The sequence below is a fragment of the Pogona vitticeps genome, chromosome 6 (genome assembly GCF_051106095.1).
Source record: "Pogona vitticeps strain Pit_001003342236 chromosome 6, PviZW2.1, whole genome shotgun sequence".
Lineage (NCBI taxonomy): Eukaryota > Metazoa > Chordata > Lepidosauria > Squamata > Agamidae > Pogona > Pogona vitticeps.
The window spans coordinates 19,979,251-20,002,917 of NC_135788.1; the positions used below are offsets into that span (position 1 = coordinate 19,979,251).

A 23,667-nucleotide genomic window follows, 5' to 3' on the forward strand; every position below is an offset into this window, starting at 1 on the left:
TTTTTGGGAGAATTATGCAGCTTGAATTTCACTTTAAAGGAAAGGGGGTGGGGTAAGTTTGAGTATCAAGAAAGAACAGAAGAAGGGAAACAGAGGTCAGTTCTCAGCAGGGAGGGAGGTCTGGATGAGCATCCCCCATTGCATGAAAAAGGGAATTTCTAGGAAAAAGAATCCTTGTTTGTAGCTGTTACTGCTAAAAAGAACTGATTACTTTTTTTATCTATGACTTGTAACTTCCTTTGATTTCTGAGTCTCTTACTTTTATCTTTAAGGTTGCTTATCTGACACTTTATCTCTTGTATTTGCAGTACTGCGAATTTCACTTTTTTTGTAAAATTAGTTTGCTTTTAAAGGTATGTAAATTGCATTAATAAAATATAAAAAATTGTTAACTCTATTTCAATTTGTTCATTCATTACTAAAGAAGTTGTATGTCATAGCTACAACGTGAAAAGTAATATGGTAGTTGGTCTATATACTGCCTTCAAAAACGGACAATACAATTTTCCCAGGGCAAGAAAAAAATGTGATTTTTCCTAGCGTTAAAATGAAAGTGATTTTCATTTTAGGTAGGCTTCTGAAAATAGTTCTAAAATCTTTGGTATTTTTATAGCACATGTTCCAGACCACTGGTAACTTGGGCCTGATAAATTAAGTAAGATAGCAATTTGATATCTGACAACTCATACATACATACATACATACATACATACATACATACATACATACATACATACATACATACATACATACATACATACATACATACATACATACATATATATAAAACATGGCTTCATGGATCCTCCAAGCTGACTAATATCATGCAGCAAACATAAAAACAGTATCTATTTAAGATTACACACACACACACACACACACACACACACACACACACACAGAGTGGGGTCTTGACTTGAGAACTTAATCCGTATTGGAAGGCGGTTCTCAAGTCAAAAAGTTCTCAAGTCAAATCTGCATTTCCCGTAGGAATGCATTGAGAACCATTTGATCCGTATCTGCTCTTTTCCGTCCATAGAAACTAATGGGAAGCTGCTATTCCGCCTTCAACCACTAGAGGGCGATATTTTGTTTATTTTTTTATTAGGTCAAGAAAGGTTCAGGGAAGGCAGGGAAAATACAGTCCAGGCAGTACAGTACCAGGCAGTCCGAAGACTGTCTCCCAATCCACTCTCTAAACGCTGGGAGGAGTGAGGAAGCAGACAGGCACCCTTTTCACTGGCCAACAGTTAACTGAAAGTTCAAATTTTGCACTTTCCCTGCCTCCCACGTGTTTTTTTTTCAGTTCTTAACTCAAATCTAAGTACTTAAGTCAAGTCAATATTTTCCTATGAGAGCGGTTCTTAAGTCAAAATGTTCTTAACTCAAGCCGTTCTTAAGTCAAGACCCCACTGTGTGTGTGTGTGTGTGTGTGTGTGTGTACACACACACACACACACACACACACACACACACACATACATACACACACACACACACACACACACACACACACACACACACACACACACACATATATACATATATAAATAAAAAGACAAAAAAACAAAATTAAAAACCTATCTGGTTTTAAACCTATCTGGTTCAATATTCCACAAATACTGTATAAGAAAATATACTGTATCAGCAAGGCCTCACATGTTTCTCTCAGAGTTCACTGAATCAAAAGGGTTTTACCACATTTCTGAAAGTAAAGAACAAGTTAATTCATTATAGGCCTTTAGAGACTTGCAAAATGTCAAGTGGACAGCACTTGTGAAGATGTGATGGTGGAGAAAATAAATTCCTTCACTGCTAAAACAAATAGGTTCATATCGGTGTTCAACTGGATTGACCCTGATATGTCTACCTCTGATCATTCCGTCTACTTCACTATCCTCAACCAACTGGAATACCTAATCCACCATTAGACTTCCCTACTACCACAGCTCCAGCCAGTGGTCAGAGATGAAAACCTTTGGAGGGTCTTTGTGTTTGCTTTAGATATCTTGGCCCAAATCCCAATAAAAGTGGGTAGTGACAAGGTATGTCTGAAAGTCTACTGAACCCATCTGCCTTCAAGTGAAGGATCATGCTATTTGTCTCTACCATCCCGCAGGGTTTGAAACACTGTTGCCTCACACACCCCTCATCATTACCTGAACATGATAGACTAATTATGTTCCATACTCACAAAACATCTCTGCTCGTTCAAGCACTACTTTATATATTCATATATTCAGTGCCATTAAACACATGTTCATAGCAGTTAATGCCTGTTTTAAAGCAGTATACAGCTACAAAGAGTGAAGGATGAAATAAAAGACATCAGTAGATTATGCTGCTATTCCACATAAAGCAGACAAAAATCAGTTAATTTCCTAATATCATCACCCTTACGAAATATTCTTTTAGAGATACAGCTCAATCCTAAATCAAGAAAAATCCAAAAATCCATATTGCATTTTGAGAGGAAAAATGCTTAAAATATCATTAGGCAAATGTAAACTAGATAATGCAGATAATTGATTTCTTCTAACATACATTTTGAACACTTAAGAACAACCAAAATAGCCACATAAAGAATTTTTGGAAACCCAGATCATGTGAAAATTATAGCATAAATATGAAATTTTGTAGTGTGATTTTATCTTTTACCATTTTGGCATTTCTTTGTGAACTGCTTCAAAGAGTTTCTTATGGAGAGAGAATGAACATCTACAGAATACATTTTATAGAAAAAAAAACTGTACAATAAAAATGCAAATTCATAGTAGATTATGAAAATTAAAGGCAGACACATTTCTTGTATTTCTGTAACTACTCTACCTCAACTTCAATATCCAACTGCATAGTGGAGACCTAAATGGTCTTTAAAGTCCTAAATATTCTGGGATGAGAACAGTGCTTCCTAAACTTGTAACCCCAGCCAGTTCTTGGCAATGGATTTGGCTACAGTCAGGTTCTTAACTGAACCTTTAAGACAAATCAAAGGAAATAAAAAATGCCTCTTGGTGCCAATTTCCTGAAGCTCTTTTCTTACATCACTTCATGATATAGCAAACTGAAAGTGGAAGAAGTTGGACCTCTAACCAACCCCAAGATACGCTATTTAGCCAGCACCAGCCTGCATGCAGACAAGCCCTCAGCTTGCTTTTAGGATCTGTTACCCTACTTTGAACCTTTTTGATGCTTTTTATGGCTGTTATTTTGCAGGGTTGCTGCATACTTTGTTATACTGCATTTTTTTTTAAACTGAGCTTTTGAAAGTATTTTTAATTGGATTGTAGTGATTATTAAAATTGTGGCTTTTGGAACAAAAAGCCAACGTACAAATATTTTAATTCTTTGTTCTGTATTTACTCCTTTAAAAGATTCAAGACCTAAAATTTATCCATCAGTTTGTGATATTTGTCCACAGGAAGAGGAAGTTTATTTACCATTTCCAAAAATAAATCTGCAAAAATTTCAGCTCACATTTTGTTATATCAAAGTCAGGTAGGATTACAAAGCATTACCTCATTTTAAATATGCTACTTGAGAACGCTGAATGACTACTACATAAGGAATTAAGTAACCTGCACTGTTCATATACACTCAATGATTTCTGCATACATTAAAATCCGCAATTTATATTGAGCCCTCTAACATGATAAAGTGCTCTCATTCTCCATGTGTAAAAGAAAGATAAGATTTCTGAAACTCATACACGCTGCAAGAATAAATCTATTTTACAGTATTGAACACCTCAGTAATTAAATGCAAACTTTGGAATACAGCCGTTTCAGTTATCTTTAATATATCATAACATTTATAGATAAAAACAACAACAATCTTAGAACTGCAGAAGTGGAAGGAACACTATGGATCATCAAGTCCAGCCCCTGTCAAGGAAGTATCTCTGACTCTGCAGCCAGATACCTCAACCACTGAGCTATCCAGCAGTTATCATGAGGTCCTAAAACATCCTACTCCTTATTAAATTTCAATTTATATCACTCCACTAAAAACAACTGCAGAAAATGGGACAAGTTTTATGGTTTAAGAAACAATTTTTACATAAAGTATTTTTAACAGAAAACTTACCCCCATTATCTGTCCTCTTTAAAGCACCATCCTTGTGAGGGCATAACTCGCATCTCTACAGGAAGGCAAATATAGTCATCATCAACAACAAAAACAAGAAAGCAATGTATCTATCATTAAAATATTCACATTATAATTTATGGAGAGGAATTGGTTAAGTTTTACTTCATATTCAGAAAACACTCTGACATGTCTATTCTTAAATCACAGTAAAGCTTGTTACTTAAACACTTCTCTTAAAATCCTATTTATCTTCCTGTGAACAGCTATTTCTTAATCTCAATTTCTAAGAAAATACAAGCAAAACCATGGAAAAGTTTTAATTCTGTACAGTATCTGCAAAAACATCAATGCAAAGCAAACAATACCAGTGTTTTAAATTTAGCAAGTGCACTGATTGATCACATTTGAGGTTTTTTATCTGTATCTCACTTCTATGCATACCGTTACAAAAGAATACAAACACAAATACTAAAATTGCCAGATGTTTTACACATGCATGTATGATGTACATATACAAATCTTCCAAGAATACGAAACTACAGTGCTTGCAAGACATACTGTATATTAGTGTGTTCTGGATCAAAGGGTGGCCCTGTTCTGCACATGACCATACAACTGGATGGATGCAAACACAATAATCTATGCTGCCACTTGTTGCAGTGTGTTACATTACTTTCTGGACAGAAAAACTGAAGAAGAATTAACCTTCTTCTCTGGCTCAGAGCTGGGGAGTAGGCAGCATTCATAACAACTTCTCAACCCTTGGTACACAAACTGGAAACAAATCTTTAGCTCCAAGTCAAAGATGGCATCTGACGGAAGTAATTTTGGTGATGGAAAACTGAGGCCTCAGCTGCATACTGTCAACAGAAGCCAAAAGAATGGAGCTCAACAGAGGACTGCTTCAGATCATTTTCTAAGACTCGCTGCAAAGCCAGGAACTAAGATATGACCTTATTCATACAAATGACAATGGGATTACTAGAAGAAACAAGTTGAACGTAACAGGCCAACCAAAACTCTTGCCCAAACAGATCCTATTCTAAAAAAAATGCAGAATATTAGTCATGATGGCTAAGACCAATGCCAGCAGATTTCAAATCCCTCTGGGAAGCTCGCAAGCAGAACACAAAGACAACAGTATGTTCTCACTGTTCTCCCCACCTTGCAAAATTGGTATGCTCAAGGAAATATAACCACAACCTAATATTCCATGAATTTGTCTAGTCTCCTTCTAAAGCCACTGTGGAAATGATTCCATAGTTTATGCAATGTGAAAATAGGTATTTCCCATTGTATGCCTTGAATTTCCCACCATTAAACTTAATTAATCTTATTAATAAGCTTCTGTCACTTTCTTCACAACCACCATACTTTAGACACCTCTATCATGTCTCTTATTACTTCTCACTTTTTCTAACAAAACAATCTCCAATTGTTGCAACCTATCTGAACAGGGACGTTCCTTCAAGTTCCAATTATCTTTTTCTTCAACTCTTCCATTTCAGTACAGTAATACCATACTTACATTGAGGATGCACTGAATTAAAATGGAGTGCTAACTTAATCAGTAGTAAGCCAGACAGTTTAACATTGTGCCTTAGGAGATAAGGCACTCTCCATTCTCCCCACAATGGTCTCCACACAAGTTGAAGGCATAAGGGGCTAATTAGCATTATCATTAGAGTGAGGTGCCTGCAGAGAAAGATCAGGTGCCCTTCAGTGAGTAAACAGGAGGAGCAGGAAAAGGCTGTGAAAGCAAAAGACCACATGTAGGAGCCACTCATCTCCAACACAACCAATAGTTCTCGAACTCAGAGGGAACATGAATCAACCTGGTCATGAACCATGAATCAACCCATGGAGGAGAATAGCAGTTGCACTAGGAGAATCAATATGTGATATGGGAGAGAGGCTGGACCTCAGCGAGTGTGCACACATCTGGCTCCCTGAAGGTCCCAGACTGGATCTGTGGAAGAGAAAGCCCCTCTGTCAGATACATTTCCTTTGGCCAAGTGCCTGGAATCCATCAAAGGGAGCGCTAAGTGAAGCCAACTCACATGTCCCATGTCAAGTCTTTCCTGGGACTCACTGATCCCTTCACAGTAATTCCCACTCTTCCCCATTCCTGCAGAGCCCCTCTGAAGCAGCTCCAACACAGGAAAAGTGAACCACCTCCCTGCTTTTTAAGAGCACTGCCACTACCAGAGTTGCCTTGTAGTGGTGAGAAGGTCAGAAGGCAAAACCAGACATGTGATAGCACCAAGGGGAACCGGGGGGGTGGTGGCTGCTGGGTAGGCAACCCTAAGAGTGAAAACCCAAGGTTTTAAAGCTTCCAGGCTGCAGTGACTCCCTTTAGTATCCACCCCTGCTCAGTTCTTAAACAGCTGAGGCACCGCTCCAGCTACAACCAGGTGTGGAGTAGGAGAGCAGGGAGATATTACTGTATTGTCAATAAACAGATTCTACCCAGCATTCCAAGTATAGACACTTGGGAATTAAAATTTTGATATACTGCTGCATTTTTCATCTCCTGTCTTATAATCCATAGCACAAAATTTGCCTTCTTCATAGGAACCAGAATTTTACCAAGTTTTAGTTAATTGCTAAATTTATATCCTATCTTTCCACAGAATGATGTTCAAGTTAGTCAATATTTATACAGCAACAAAATAAAGCAAGCACATAAAACATCAATGCAAAACAATACAATTACGTTGTAATAAAACACAGCATAATTGCAAGTCACCTTATGGGCCAGAGGCCCATCTAATTCTTTTTAAGTCTCTGCCTGCCAGTGGAATTCATCAAATGTGAGAATGGCCCTACTTTGACAGCACATTCCACAACCAAAGAGCTGCAATTTGCATACAGACTGGCTAACAGGTATTTCAGGTTTTTGAACACTGTAAAATACCTTGATATTTAAGGAATTTGAGGATACAGAATAAAAGATGGAACAAGGACTAAAAGCTGTTCTTGGAATTGTTGCAGATTAAAAGCTAAATATGAGCCAACAGTGTGATGTGGCTACAAAAAGGGCTAATGCTATTTTAGGCTGCATTAATAGAAGTATAGTTTCCAAATCCCTCGAGGTGCTAGTGTCCCTCTAATCAGCACTGGTTAGGTCTCACCTTGAGTATTGTGTCCAGTTCTGGACACACTTCAAAAGGATGCTAACGAATTGGAACAAGTTCAGAGGAGGACAACAAGGATGATCAGGGGGCTGGAAACCAAGCCTTATGAAGAAAGGTTGAAAGAACTAGGCATGTTTGACCTTGAGAAAAGAAGGTTGAGGGGTGATATAATACCACTTTTCAAATATTTGAAAGGCTGTCTTACAGAGGAGGGACAAGATCTGTTCTTGATCATCCCAGAGTGCAGGACATGCAACAATGGGCTCAAGTTAAGGAAGATAGATTTCGGTTGATTATCAGGAAAAACGTCCTGTTAGAGCAGTACGATAGTGGAACCAGTTACCTCTGGAGTTGGTGAGTGCTCCAACACTAGAGGCATTCCATAAAAACTTAGATAATCACCCGGCAGATATGCTTTGATTGTATTCCTGCACTGAGCAGGGAGTTGGACTTGATGGCCTTGTAGGCCCCTTCCAACTTCACTTTTCCATGATTCCATGATTCCATGACTAGCTTGCCTGGCCTTTAAAAAGACTCATAATTTGCCCTCAGGACAAAAAGATTGCAGATCATTTGTCAATTTATGAGAAATTGTTGATTTTAATATGGTCCAAGACCAGGCGTACATATTTAGATATAGAGTAGGTAGCATTTGTAGCACCTGAGAACAAAAAAGTATTTTTCAAAGAATTTTTGAAGGAGAATGCATTCATTAATTTCCAACTGACCACCAGGAAATTAACCATAGCAATTGTGAACATGACTGGACTGTGGAGGTACGATGACCCTAAAATTAAAATACATCTCTATTGCTGCAGTCTCTAATTCGCTCACTGGAGAATAGATGCTGAAACATAGTAGCATCAAAGTTATATAGCTATTACTTCCTCGGGAAATTGTTGGTGGCAACAGGATTGGGGGGGAGAGAAATTTTTGAAGACTTCCAGCAGCTATGGCAATTTTCCAAAATTAAAGAACCCTCCCAGAGTCCCCAACAGCTTCCCACAGTCAATGGAATCCTCAGAACCTTCGGGGTGAATCAGAAATTATTAATTCTTGAGAAACAGCCACAGCTGATGACTTCGTCATCGTTTAGTCATTCAGTCGTGTCCGACTCTTCGTGACCCCATGAACCAGAGCACGCCAGGCCCTCCTATCTTCCACTGCCTCCCACAGTTCTGTCAATTTCATGTTGGTTGCTTCGATGACACTGTCCAACCATCTCATCCTCTGTCGTCCCCTTCTCCTCTTGCCTTCACACTTTCACAACAGCAAGATCTTTTCCAAGGATTCTTCTCTTCTCATGAGATGGCCAAAGTATTGGAGCTTCAGCTTCAGGATCTGTGCTTCCAGTGAGCACTCAGGGTTGATTTCCTTTAGAATTGATAGGTTTGTTCTCCTTGCAGTCCAGGGGACTCTCAAGAGCCTCCTCCAGCACCACAGCTCAAAAGCATCAATTCTTCTGCGGTCAGCTTTCTTTATGGTCCAGCTCTCACTTCCATACGTCACTACAGGAAAAACCATAGCTTTGACTATTCGGACTTTTGTTGGCAAGGTGATGTCTCTGATTTTTAAGATGCTGTCAAGGTTTGTCATCGCTTTCCTCCCAAGAAGCAGGCGTCTTTTAATTTCGTGGCTGCCGTCTTCACCTGCAGTGATCATCGAGCCCAAGAAAGTAAAATCTGTCACTGCCTCCATATCTTCCCCTTCTATTTGCCAGGAGGTGATGGGACCAGTGGCCATGATCTTAGTTTTTTTGAAGTTGAGCTTCAGACCGTTTTTTGCATTCTCCTCTTTCACCCTCATTACAAGATTCCTTAACTCCTCTTCACTTTCTGCCATCAGAGTGGTATCATCTGCATATCGGAGGCTGTTGATATTTCTTCCGGCAATCTTAATTCCCACTTGGGATTCCTCCAGTCCAGCCTTCCGCATGATGTATTCTGCATATAAGTTGAATAAGCAGGGGGACAATATACAGCCTTGTCATACTCCTTTCCCAATTTTGAACCAATCAATTGTTCCATATCCAGTTCTAACTGTTGCTTCCTGTCCCACGTATAGGTTTCTCAGGAGATAGATAAGTCTATCTAGGCATCAGTCTTACTAGGCATCAAATTTACACTACTGATTTCAGTCATTATGTCAAAAACAAAAGGGCTGGATTTTCACCCAGACTTACAAACTCCAACAAATGATTAAGTCATTTAGGGAACCAGAAGAACATTGGATTACCTATAAAAAATAGTAACTCAATGTCTGAATCTGGAAAAAACAGTTCCTATAGCAATCATGGAATCAGAATTCTAAGGATCACACAGTATAGCCCCCTACCAGTGAGGGGAATTCACATTAAAGCATCACTAATAAATGGCTATTCAACCTCACTTTAAAGAACTTCAATAAAGGACAGACAATCACTTTCTTAAGCAGTCTGCTCCACTAGTGAATATTTCTTACTGTCAGAAAGTTTTTTCCTAATGCTTAGTCAAAAATCATCTTACAGTGGTGCCTCAACTTACGACCATAATCTGTTCCAGAAGATGGATGTAACTCAAAATGGTTGTAAGTCGAAGCACCATTTCCCATAGGAATGCATTGGAACACGATTAATTAGCTCCAGACAAAAAAAATGATTCCCCTCTCATTAAAAAAACACTCCAGGCCCCATCAGAATGCGATAGAGCTTGGGAAAAAATCAAAAACACCCACACACACAAACACACAGCTAGCTCCATAGGAACGCGATGGGGCTGGGGAGAAAAATCAAAAACACACACACCTCCAGCTCCATCGGAAAGCCATGGGGCTGGAAAAATAAATCAAAGACACCCCCCACATACAGCCAGCTCCATCGGAATGCGATGGGGCTAGAAAAAAATAAAAACACACACACACACACAGCCCAGCCAGCTCCATCGGAACGTGATGGGGCTGGGGGAAAAAATAACCCCCCCACACAAACAGCCAGCCCCATCGGAACGCCATGGGGCAAGGAAAAAATACACACCAAAAAACAAAAAGAAAAAATCAACACAAAAACAACCCCTCCAAACCCAATCCCACCCTGCAAAACCCTGTAAATGTACTCACCCAGAAGCAGAAAGCAGTACCAGGCAGTCCGAAGCCTCCCTGCAAACACGCACACACTAACAGCTGGGGCAAAAGAGCTACAAAGAAGCTCTTCACCAACCAACGGTTAGCCCACTAATTTGAATTCCCCACCTTTATTCCCTGCCTCTTTTGTTTGCAACTTGAAGCTCGGCCGCAAATTGAAGCAAAACTTTGCAGCTGGAGCTGGTCGCAACTCAAAATGGTTGTACGTCAGGACATTCGTAAGAGGCACCACTGTATTTTGGTTTGGGTCATAACATTTGGAACTGCAGAAAAACTCACTTCATTTTCCAAAGCGTAATGTAAGATAGCTATCATATCATTTTTCTCTTCCACAGGCTAAACATACCCTAATTCCCTCTCAGGGCTTAGATTAGCATCTTAGTTGCCCTCTTCTGAAAACCTTTAATAGTTATTTGCACAACTTGTTAAATCTAAGTGGTGAATCTACCATTTCCCTGAAAATAAAACCTAACCTGAAAATAAGCCCTAGTATGATTTTTCAGGATGCTCATAATATAAGCCCTACCCCAAAAATAAGCCCCAGTTAAGTGAAACCCCGCCCTCCACCATTGTGCAGCAACCAGAAGAAGATAACACGACTGTATAAATGTAGATCACTGTAACATGAAAAAAATATAACATCCCCTGAAAATAACATCCCCCTAATGCGGTTTTTGGAGCAAAAGTTAATATAAGACCCTATCTTATTTTCGGGGAAACACGGTATGGTTCTAACCTTTGGCCATATCATGTTGTCCAGTGAGGTCTAATCAACAACATCAAAAGGACCACAGGTTTCCATATGGAGCCCTGGACTCAAGCATTCATCCTTCCTCCTGACCTGCTTCTACTTCTGCTTTTAACCACAGCTCACTGCAAAGTCCAAAACGAACAAACCACCTTCAGAAACAGTGATTTGAAATTATCTTATTTTAAACAAAGTACACTGGTGTCATTCTACATGACAGAACAATTAAGAGAAAGGTACAAATAGAGCTTCCAAATGTTATTTCTCCCATGCTGGGAGAGAGCGAACACACAGTACACGAGTTCTAGGCTTTTTCAGGATCGTTCCTACTCACGGACATCATGCCAAGTATTTGCATGGTTTAATGTGACATGCAAATGTAAACATCAGGGAAACATGACAGTTGCCTCCATCTAGTGATAATTCAATTCCTTATTTTGCAGAAATTTTCAGGCATTGATTTGCCAGGGATGAGTATATAAAGTGAAACTGTGCTCCCATACTCTTCTAGGTGCTTAGTGCTTACTGCTAAATGGTAAATGAAAACATTTCACAAACACTCTGCTAAAGATAGTACATTCTGAGTAATGCCATTGAGCATTAGAACATTGTAACAACTCTGCATTTAAATTTTTATATACTAATTTAAACTTACCACTCTAGCTGCTCTTTCCTGAGATTCACATTTTCTACAAAACCAAGGTCCAGTGGGTACCTGCACAATTCCATAGCAAGCTATTTTGGGAGAGAAAAAAAGAAAATCACATTACAAGCAGATACCATATACAAATACTTTCAGATATACAACCTAAAAAAATATCACCGGCTGGTAACTAAATAATGTATGCTGAGATTTATTTTATGCATTGAAGCATACTGAGAAGGGGAGGTCAGAAAAGTAAATTAATATATTAAAGAAACCTACTCATTTTTAAAAGCACTTAAAGAGAACTCTGTTCACAGCTAAGAAATGTTCTTGTGTTCATCCTACTGAAAATGATAACAACTTTCCTTGACTTTGATTTTAATTACAAATGTTGGCATTTATGCATGTTTTAAAAACAGCTTTTCAAAGCAGACTGTCAATTTTAAGAACATGTGAGTGTTACTGTAAGGCATTCTCATTGGAAATATGAGTCATTTTTTGCCCTCAAAGATGTTTGGTTCTAAATAATTCTCTTGTTATCTACAAATAATACAACACAGTCTGTGTCTAGCATTATCACAAGACAGAAGACAACATACTCAGAGTGCAATCTTGAACACGAATCCTTGGCTCTAGCTTAACACACTAAGTATCAAACGCCTAAAGACATTTACAAAACAGGACTAAATTCCTCTTCATAGGCTTGTTTCAACAGCCCTCTTTCCTAATTTGACATTTTCGTGGAGTTTAAGTCTCTTCAGTCAGACTCAAAGCTTTGCCTAAAGAATAATTCACCTGATATTGTCTTCTCAAGCTCCCACTTATGCTTCTCACAAAACCTCCCATGTAGTCTTTTACTCTCTTCAACTTCTATATTCATCCTCTTTGAATAATCTCTCCAACTGCAGACTTGGTAACTGTCTTCCCTAGTTTTGGTTTTCCCTAGCACAGAAAATTGAACAGAGTGATCCACCAGTTTCTAACCTCTGGGTCCTCCTCCTGCTTTTTGTCTTAAAATATCTCTCAGTTTCTGGTCCGGCTGCACTCTCTCTTATCTACTCCTGTTGATTCCCATTCCATAATTCTTCAAAACTTCTGGACCAGAAATCTTAAACACTGATCCAAAGTTCTGATTCTATACCAAATTTCTCTAGTACAGTCATACTAGAGAAATATCTACATTATCTAGATTACAGTCATACTAGAAAAATATCTACATTACCTTCCAACTTTGCAAAGTTTTGACCATCTGCTATCCTTGTTCTTGTACTGTCTTTAAACCAGGAATTATTTTACCCTCTTCCTCCTCCCAGTGAAAAAGACACCATAGCACTGACTCTTCTGCTCTTAAAAGGCCAGAGAAAGAACAGTGCTATCCATAAAGTGCAACGTCTGATGTCATGAAAGAGGATTACAAGGCAGCAGGAGACAAAGGAGAGAGAGACAGGTGACATGACACATAGAGTATATAACAGAAGTGAGTAAGTACACTCCCTCCCATTTCATAAATACAGCAGTGCCTCGCTTAGCGACGTTAATCCGTTACAGGAAAAACGATGCTAAGCGATTTAATCGCTAAGCGATTTTAAAAAGCCCATAGAAACGTATTAAAACGTGTTTAATGCGTTCCTATGGGCTTAAAAACTGACCTTATGTGAAGATTGTCCATAGGGGCGGCCATTTTCGGTGCCTCTAAAGTGAGGCAAAACAGCGGGCAATTTTTTTAAAATGCATTTAATTTGATATGTGCTTAATTCTTTTTTAATATTGTAACTATTTATTGTGTTTTAGAATTTAATATTGTTTCTTTTAATATTTAAGCTACTTTGGGTCCTCCTCAAGAGATCAGCAGGGTATAAGAATTTTAAATAATTAAATCATACTTTAGATTCTTAGCCTGAGGCTCAAGACAAATATGTACTGTACATACACAAACACACACAGATTTAGATCAATGCTGTTCAAACTTTTTGGCTTATAAGTACTGGATCTCACGTAACTCCAGTTGCAATGCTGCATGTGGGCAAATCACTCTCAAATCCTTGTGTCACAGCCACAAATGAGCCTCGTGGCACAGTGGTTAAACCGCTGTACTGCAGCCAAAACTGTGCTCATGACCTGGGGTTCAATCCCAGGCAGCCGGCTCAGGGTTGACTCAGCCTTCTATCCTTCCGAGGTTGGTAAAATGACTTAAAACAGTGGTTCTTAACCTTGTGTTACTCAGGTGCTTTTGGACTGCAACTCCCAGAAACCTTCACCACCAGCTGTGCTGGCTAGGGTTTCTGGGACTTGCAGTTCAAAAACACCTGAGTAACCAAAGGTTAAGAACCACTGACTTAAAAAACTTTACAAAGGTTATTTACTTTCTGTTGTAGCTGTTCTTTTCCTCAACTAACCTACAGGAAAATAAAATGCCCAACTCTACACATTCACTGTGTTATGATCAAATGTCATGCTAACCTTAATGTTCTGGGCTACACATGAACAAATTACAGTAAGTGCTTTCAACAAGAGAGTTACTTATGTACTGTTCACATGTGACACACACAAGTACTGTAGTCAGATGAAGCTTGTTCTTCACATCTGCATCTTTACAAGAACTTCATAACAGCCCAAATTTCTTTGCTCAGCATACTACCACAGAGGTACTGGAAGTATATTAACTTTTCCCAATTGCTATTATTGCTTCCTTCATCAGACTATCTTAAGAAATTAAGTACTATAAATGCTGTGCTCTTTTTCTATTACTCTCTGGCTTCCTCAAAAAGTATCGTATATAAAGAATCAGTACAAGACGCTGACAGGGACAACAAGTGGAAGGAACAGGATTACAGCTCAAGACTGATACTACTTTGAATGAATTCAACTCTAGCACCTGATGAGTTCCTTCAAGAGTACTGAAGGAACTGGCTGACGAATTCTCTGAACCACTTTTTATTTTCTTGAAATCATGAATAAAATGCTCAATGACCGGAGGGGGGCTAATGTTGTACCCATCTTCAAAAAGGAGGAACCTACAGACCAGTCAGACTGACATCAATCCCAGGGAGAATCTAGAGAAGATTATAAAGTGGGCATTCTGCATGCACCTTGAAAGCAATGTAGTAATAACTAGAAGCCAATATGGATTTGTCAAGAATAAATCCGCAACCTCATTTTTTGACTGAGTAAATTCCCTGGTAGACAATGGGAATGATATACTGTAGATGTAATATACCTTCACTTCAGCAAAGTTTTTGAAAACTGTCCCATGATATTCTGATTAACAAGCTAACTATGTGTGGGCTGAGTAGAATAACTCTCAACTGGATACACAGCTAGTTACAGCATCATACTCAGAATGCTTATCAATGGTTCCTCCTCAAAACTGACATAAAATTGGGTGGAATAGCTAATACCCTGGAAGCCAGAAACAACATTTAAAAAGATCTTGATAGGCTTAACCACTGAAAACAATAGAATAAAAATTAACAGGGATAAGCACAAAGTTCTTCACCTGGGAAGCGGGGAACACAGTTAAAGCATAGGGGATACTTGGCTCAGTAATACTACACACGAGAAGGATCTTAAAATTATTGTAGATCAAACGGGGGGGGGGCAGATGTTCTTGGACTGCAATTTCCTGAAGCCTTCACCACTTGCTGTGCTAGCAAGATTTCTGGGAGCTGCAGTCCAAGAACACCTGGGGACCCAAGTTTAAGAATCATTATTGTAGATCACAAGCTGAATATAAGCCAACAGTGTGACATGGCAGTAAAAAAGGCAAATGCTATTTTAGGCTGCATTCACAGAAGTATAGTATCCAAATCCTGTAAAGTTCTAATTCCCCTCTATTCAGCACTGTTAGCCTTATCTTCAGTACTGTGTCCAATTCTGGATACCGTACTTTAAGAATGATGCAAACAAGCTGGAACAAGTTCAGAAGAGGGCAACAAGGATGATCAGGGGACTGGAGACCAAGCTCTAGGAGGAAAGACTGAAAGAACTGGACATGTTTAGCCTTGAGAAAAGAGAACTGATGCGATATAGGATAGCAGTTTTCAAATACTTGAAAAATTGTCATACAGAGGAGGGGCAGGATCTGTTCTCAATAAACCCAAAGTGTAGGATACATAATAATGGACTCAAGTTACAGGAATCCAACATTTTGTTGACTATCAGGCAAAATTGCCTTACTGTTTAGAGCAGTATGACAACAGAACCAATTACCTTGAGAGGTGGTGAGTGCTCCAACACTGGAAGCATTCAAGAGAAAATTAGACAACTGTCTGTCAGATATACTTTCATTTAGATTCCTGCATTGAGCAGGGGGTGGACTCAGTTGCCTCTTCCAATTCCATTATTCTGATATACATGCACATGTCTATAAAGGCTTTTGGAAGAATATATAATGGAGGCACTATTGCACAGAAAATATATTTAATTCTTACAGAACCAACCTTGTGAATTAGCAATGTGCTCTTTAGTGGGGAAAACAGTGGTATTGAAATTTAAATTAAACTCACATCTGCATCTATATTCCCAATGGTGAAATGATATGTATATTTACTTGGATGTACCACTGAACTCCACAGTATATATTCTGAGAAAACATCTACAAGATCAGACTGTATTTCTTCTTTTGACATCAAACATCCAGAGTACAACAGAAGTGGTCAGAGGTATATTATAGATACGCTAGTAAGTTTAAGTTCTCCTTTACATTCCTGCACACCTCACTATCCTCCCCATTTCACTTTTTCCCCAATTACCACCCAGTTCCCAGTCTATATTCGAAAAGCTTTGTGAATTCCAACTTTATCACAATAAACTTAAGAGGGGAATTACTTGGATGAGCTGCAAGTGTCAGAAATGGAATAAGAGCACATATGCCACAGTCTCTCACTTGTAACAAATACTGAGACTTGTAAAAAATAAAGGAAGCCAGCCTCAATTAACTTTATACTGAGAAATCCATGAACAAGACATTTAGATAGACATAAGTGAAAATTGGGGGCAGCATAATCCAATACACTACATATTGAGGAAGAATGGCCACATTTACACCACATTTTATGACAGGTCACCATTTACTCTCCAGAAATTTCCAAGAGGTAATTTTCAGCCTGCAGCAAATCCCAGGATATGGATTATTAAACACAACAGTTGTATTGGTAAAAGTAAATGAGGAAAAGCAAAATATTGTAGCACTTTAAAGGCTAACAGATTTATTTCAGTATGAGCTTTCTTGGATCAAAATGCACTTTTGTTAGTCTTTAAAGTGTTACAATGTTTTACCTCTCCCCGTTTTTCTTTCTCCAATACACTGAGAAAGACTAACACAGGTATATCTTTGGAAATTGCTATATAAGTATTGTTGCACCTTAAAGCTCCACAAATTTAATTTAGCATAAATTCTAAGGACTTCAGCGCCTTGAAGGGACAGAATTTAGATGAAGTGTGATAAAATATATTAGATACACCACTAGAAAACCATCAGTGACAATATTTTGAAAGATAGCAAATATATGGAGAGTAATGCAAGTTGATTCCAAACCAGAGCACAGACCCCCTTGATCATAAATTATATAGCTTCATAGATGACTATTGTGGACACCTCTCTCCTATTTAAAAAAAAAAAAATCTGAATCCTGGCCTAGACTTTTTGTATTGCAATTACCTTTGGTCTAGATGGGCAGGGTAGAAATCCAATAAATAAATAAAGGCTCTAAACTACTAGAGGAACAGTAACTTATTCCAGAAGTAAAGGAAAATCACAGGGAATCCCAAGTCTAGAAAAACATATACTATTCTCATTACAGGAAAGCAGCACAACCATTCAGCTGGGCACCAGCCAACTGCTCCCCACCACTAATCCAAACAAATCTACCATCAAAGGCTAAGTGAATTCTACATTGCCCCTTTCCTCCTCCCCTCCCCCAACACCACCCTGCCACAAACAGGAAGTCTCCTCATCCAGCAGACACCATCCAGCCAAATGACGCTTTGGCAAAGAGGCGGTCACATGACAGCTCACTCTCTCCTTTGGACAAACACGTTTCCAGACTCCTTCTCTACGTTTAAGAAACAGAGATCTGCGTAGGAGGAGGGGCACTGCTTATTCTTAAGCTTGCAAAAGTGTAAACGAAATCAGAAGTAGGAGGCGGAGGCAGGAGCCAATAGGAGAAAGTATGGAATACAGGCTTCCTGTGTACTTTATAAACTCACAGATTAAATATTTTGCTAATACTCTGCACCTATCCCTTCCTCTCTGTTTTTGCTATGGGGGGGGCTGGGATGAAGGGGAGGCAGCACGCACAACAAGGAGGAAGTTCAGGCAAGGGCAGTTCACGCAACTTACTCGTTCACTCGTAAAACATCAGGGGGAAAGCATGCCATTAGTGCGCTTCTTGCCCAGTCCCTTCCCACTACTACTACTACTTCGTCGTCTCTGGAAGCGATGGCAAAGTGACACAGACGTCTCCATTTTGTGACACGGGCAGCCTTCGACAGTAGCAGGACCCACAAATACAGTCCTCAAAGGAACTAGGAAGGGGGGGGAGAGGGACACAAGCAACTACGTCCCGCAACGGGATAGGGAGAAGCAAATGGAAATAGTCCAAACGACGGACCAAGCCGAAGAGAAGTCTGGAAGCTGACGTGTGGCGATTCTGGAAGGGAGAAGGTGAAAACACGCGCGGCTGGCGGGATGGAAGGGGAGAAGAGGCGAGCAAACGCCGGAGGGAGTTGCAGCTCGCCGACCCTTACCAGTTTTTTGTTTGTTTGTTTGTTTGTTTTTGTGGATGCTGGCCCTAACCCAGGCCGTCTCACTCACCTTGATGCACTGCGACATTACAGCCATGCCCGTCGCAGTAAACCAGCGGATTCTCGGCCCAGCCCCTCTCGTCGGAGCACACGCAGCAGCCGCCGATCATCTCCTTCATGCTATTGGAGAACTCGCCCTCCAGTGACACAGGCAGCAACAACGGCTCGCTAGAGACCATCTAAGGGTTAAAAACACCGTCAGCACTACACCACTAGAGAGACCCCCGCCGCCGCCTCAGCTTTGCCCCCACAACACTTCGCCTTCAGTCGCTCAACCACCGCCGCCGCCAGTATCGTCTCCATAGTAGGGACGTGGGACTCATGGCCGCTGGTGGTGGTGGTGGTAGTAGTGGTGGCGGCGGCGGCGGCGGCAGCCGAGTAGTAAAGAAGGAAGCTTGTTACAAGTTCCTCCTGAGGCACCGGCCGGAACGGGCAGCGACCCGTCAGTCTTTAAAAGCTCAAAAAAAAAGGGACGGTATTCAGATTATTCGCCGCCGCCGCCGCCACCTGAGCTGCAACAGTCCTGCGGGCCATACGGCGATGCTTTAAAAAAAAGGAAAGGAAAAAGGAACAGCACAGGGCCTGCCACACGCAGGCGCACTCGCAACCTAGCTTCAGCAAAAGGCCCCAAGACGCGGCGGCCTCGGCTCACTCGCTCATCTTTTCCTCCTCCCCCTTCCACGCGGTGGCTCATGGGCCGGTAGTACGCGAGCCACCGCGGAATTGTGTGGCGCGCGCTACCCACTCACCGCCCCCCCCCGCCGTTGCCGTTTCCAACTGCTCCCCGTTTGGAGCTTGCGCGTGAAGGGGTAGGGAAAGAAGGGGGGAGGGGTGACGGGTATATAGGCTTGCTCTTGAGCTGCTGGAAGCGAGTTGTGGTGAGAGTGCTTGACTAGGCCTCTGGCAGCTCTGGTCTTCTCCTTTCACACTTGTAACCTGTTTTACAAAATAAAATTACGTTTGGCTCCCGAGAGATTCCACTGTTGGTGTTTTAACCATTTGATTTCTGTTGTTACCCTTTCAGCTGATAGCACGCCTGCTCCTTCCCCAGTGAAGAGGCACATTTTCGGACAGTTTTCTGAATTTAAGGCTGGTAGTCAATAGGGCAGCTACCGTCTCCCTTAGATATTCGTGGCGTTTACATTTAATATGGCCTGCATTTGTTCTGAAACAGTCAATTGCTTCTTCAGAGAATCTTTGCTTTCTCCGTTTTCATTTCTTTACACAGAGTCGGTATTTCGTACCATGCTCCAACATCTTTTAAATTTTTTCAGTTGTATTTCCTCCCCAGGCAGACTTCCTCTTTCAGTTTAGGATTCTAGAATTCTCCCTTATTCCAAAATACACTTTAAAAAAAGCTTTAACAGTTCTTTTTTCATGAGCAAATAGTGTTCTGTGGCAACTTAAAATCATATGGCTGGGGCATTAGCCTTCTAGAGTTCTCTCTCAAATGCCTTGTTATAGCAAAAAATAACAATCTAAAATGAGTTAGGGTTGGCTGTAAATTTTGCAGATTATGGCCCAACTAAAGCTGCTAGCCTTTGTATAAAACTCCTTTAGTTTTGGTAAATGGTGTTCAGACTAAAGAAGGTTTGTTATAAAAATAAGCAATTCCTGAGAGAGTTTGTTTTCATTTTGCCTTTCTCCTGTGTACATCCTCTTCCTCTGGTTGCCCTACATCTGCAGAATTTCCACTTTTGCTACTAGGTTTACGTCAGCTTGAGCAATGCGTTCACCATAGCTAGATATTATAGTGGGTAAATCCAAATGAAATAAACTTATTTATAATATACATTATATTAATTCTCCTTTTATTATGTCATTGAGTATGGCACATTCATACAACTGTATGGCAATTCCTTATACAGTACTGGAATTGAGCAAAACTGGAATGGAGCCAAGCAAACAATAAAATAGAATCCAACCATCCCTCTAAAACCAGACTATTATTTTGAATGTTCCTGTTACCTAGATCAATTTAAAAGGACATTATCTTCGATATTGATAGATAGTTGATTTGCTTTTAAGTACTGCAAAAGCAAGGGAAATAAGATTGCCAAAGTTATCAGCATACAGTATAGGAAAATCCCTAGCTTTTCAATTATCCATTGTAAGCAGGAACCACCTTAGTAGAAAGAACTAATTGTGGCTACTGTTAAAGCTGAAAGGAGATTAAATGCAGCTTTGCAAAATTCTACTCCTCTGCTTGGCCTAGGGCTATTTTTGTGAAAGAAAAATTGGGGGAGGAATTACAAATAAAATACCACTGATTAATTTCTACAATAGTGTTAAATGACAACCAAGCTAACTTTGCACATAAGCGTGTGTATTTTTGTGACTTTATTCTATAAAGTTCATTAAATTACATTTGTTGTCCAAATGTACTTATAGATGACCTAGTTGCTTTTTTTAAGAAGTTGTAAAATAATTAGCACTATAGCTCCTTTGCAGATAAGTATGCGTTTGTGAAAAGTTGTACAGTAACAGGGGATGAGGGATGTGCAGGCCTGTTGCTCCCTTGAGATATCAGAGCCTGCAGTTTGTTTGTAGGGTATCATGGGTCAGGCTTTGCTGTCCTTTAAAGTTTGAAGTGAAATTTTCTAGATAGAGGAGGAAGGACAGGGAGAGGAGTGGTGAGTGTCATTTCCTATAGAAGGCTTAGCTAAACACTTCTAACATAACAGAGTCATTTGCCTGTTTGTGATATGCTGCTGAATATTCCTCTATATATTATATAGCAATTGTCCCTGAAAGTCTAGCTTTAACATATGTTTAAGGGTGTATTTAACATTATATATATAAACTTTACAAAAATCTGCCACTTTAAACATGTATGCAAATGTCCCAGTTTGTCAAATGGAGCAAAATGATGGCAAATGATTCTTAAAACCAAGCAGCATAAATGTACGTTTTATTGTCCTTCAGAATTCCAAAAAATATATCGCAATTGGAGGTATGTATTAATTTCTCAATGTCATGATGTCCTGAAAATCAAATTGTTTAATAAAAGCATTTCAAAGGATGAGAACCCACTTGTAACAGCTGGATTCCTATTAAATTTGAGTACTTGCTTCAAGCTGCACTCCTATACACACTTACTTGTGAGAAGCCCCATTTAATACAATGGAACTTCTGAGTAAATATGCATAGGATTTCACTGTCAGTTCTATTGACCTCAGTAGGATTAGTTCCAGTTACATCCAAATATTTCAACATGCAGCCCATCCTTAGGCATGTTTACTCAGAAATTCTCTTGCATTAAATAGATTTTACTTTAAGTTACTATATATATATATGACTTCAGCCTTAATTTGATTGTGGATCAGGGCAAAAAGTGTTATCAGGCTGTTGTTTTTTAATTACAGGTAAATAGTTAACTATTTTTTTTAAAGCAGGCTTTTGTGATTTTTGTAACAATGGCAAGATTATGGTTTAAATGAAATTCCGGTTTGTAATCAACATTTCCGGTGCATCATGGAGCTTAACTGAATTTGTATTTATTTGTATTTATTTAGGTTTAGAGGTTCCTTGTGAATTCTAAAAACCTTTTAATGGAGTAACACAAAAGCAGGGATGAAGTACATACCAATCACACCACTGAGACAGCATTCTTAAAACAAGACATTCTAGTTCTACTAAGTCCTATTTGCTTGCAACTAATAGAAATTAGGATTGGCATATAGAGACATAAAGGAATTGAAGTTTGAGGTAGGAAAAGGTAAGTTGAAGATGAGGCATAGTGGGTATGGAAAATTTAGAATTATATGTTCCTTTTAGAGATATAAGCAATATATATTCTTGACAATTGAGCATTACCAAGGTTTACGTAGTCTAGATAAAATACAGTGTTCAACTTAAAAGAACAATGGAAAAGTATTTGTTGGAATAAAACTGCACCCTATGCTTGTAAATGATTTAGAATGTTTTCTCTATTGAGCACTAACAAATTTTCACTGATTTTTAAATTACACGTTACTTATTTTTCGCATGTAATATCAATTAAATTAAAATTTAGACCATGATAATATGTAAAGTAACAACAAGTGGAAGCCGTAGTTGACGTGTTACTAAAAATTAAATTTGTTAGGAATGGATTTTATAGTACTGTATTATATACATTTCAAATAAAATTTCATTTTCTCTCTGTGAATAAATCTAAATCTCACTTTTGTCAAACATTTAATTCCACTATAATACATCATATTATTAGTAAAATATAAGCACCATGTTTTGTGAATTATATAATCCTTGTTCTCTTGAAGGAATGAAAATGCGTAGACAGAAGGACAGGCCATGATCAATACTTGATAACACTGCAGGAAACTTGATGACAAAATGTAGATAGCTTCTTGGTTGTTTTGTAAAACAATGCATCTGGAAGGAACCATTGAAATGCAAAAGAGGAAGAGAAAGGCTTCATTACAATGTAATACACATAGTAAGCTATTAACATCCATATGATATGAATGTGCAAACCTTTTACATCCCATTCCTAAACACAATGTACTTGGATCAATAGGAATTACTTTGAAGTTGCATTTTTTGAGTTGGGATGCTAAGATATTTTCATGGACATAATTACTATAAGGATTGATTTGATATGGGGAAGTACTTCTTAAAATTCACAACTTGTATAGATTTGCAAGTGGAACTATAACCATTAGAAAAGTAATGTAATTAATATATATCATACAATTAATGTATATTAATTAATAATGTAATTGATATCTTTTTAAACTGGCAAACTTTTTTTTACAAAATGGAATTTTAAATGGTAAAAATTAAGCCATCTTTTGATTCAACATGTAGGATACTTCGTTTTAGATGTCTTTTAAGCCTGCAGTCTCTTGTGCACTTACCTGGAAGTAGATCTCATGAATAGAATACAGTATGTTTTTCTGTGTAGACAAACAGGATTGCAGTTGCAGCACAATCCTACATGTCAACACAAATGTTTGTCCCATTAGATTCAATGGTACTTACTCACAGGTTTCCTTATACACTTAAAGCATCAAAAGTAATAGATGAACTAAGATGTTGATGGAAATGTCAGTGAAGTATTCTTACAGAAGTATTTTAAGTACTTTTAATTTCCTGTTATCACCTACATGTTAATATTTACAAAA

The 23,667-nt window shown here is 39.0% G+C and overlaps 1 protein-coding gene across 7 annotated transcripts in view; it reads right to left on the reverse strand.

The window, feature by feature from the left end:
* Nucleotides 1-23,667, reverse strand: part of MLLT10 (MLLT10 histone lysine methyltransferase DOT1L cofactor) — a 144,363-nt gene that overhangs the window by 111,331 nt on the left and 9,365 nt on the right. For 5 of the 7 annotated variants that reach the window (XM_073003068.2, XM_020801806.3, XM_020801758.3 and 2 more), the window contains 3 exons: nucleotides 18,552-18,720; nucleotides 11,747-11,826; nucleotides 4,087-4,141 (listed from right to left, as the gene is read on the reverse strand). In XM_073003068.2, coding sequence (XP_072859169.1) covers nucleotides 4,087-4,141; nucleotides 11,747-11,826; nucleotides 18,552-18,720 — 304 coding nt within the window. Of the gene's footprint in view, nucleotides 1-4,086; nucleotides 4,142-11,746; nucleotides 11,827-18,551; nucleotides 18,905-23,667 lie in introns of those variants that run through there. The other 2 variants (XM_020801776.3, XM_020801798.3) reach the window with 2 other exon arrangements.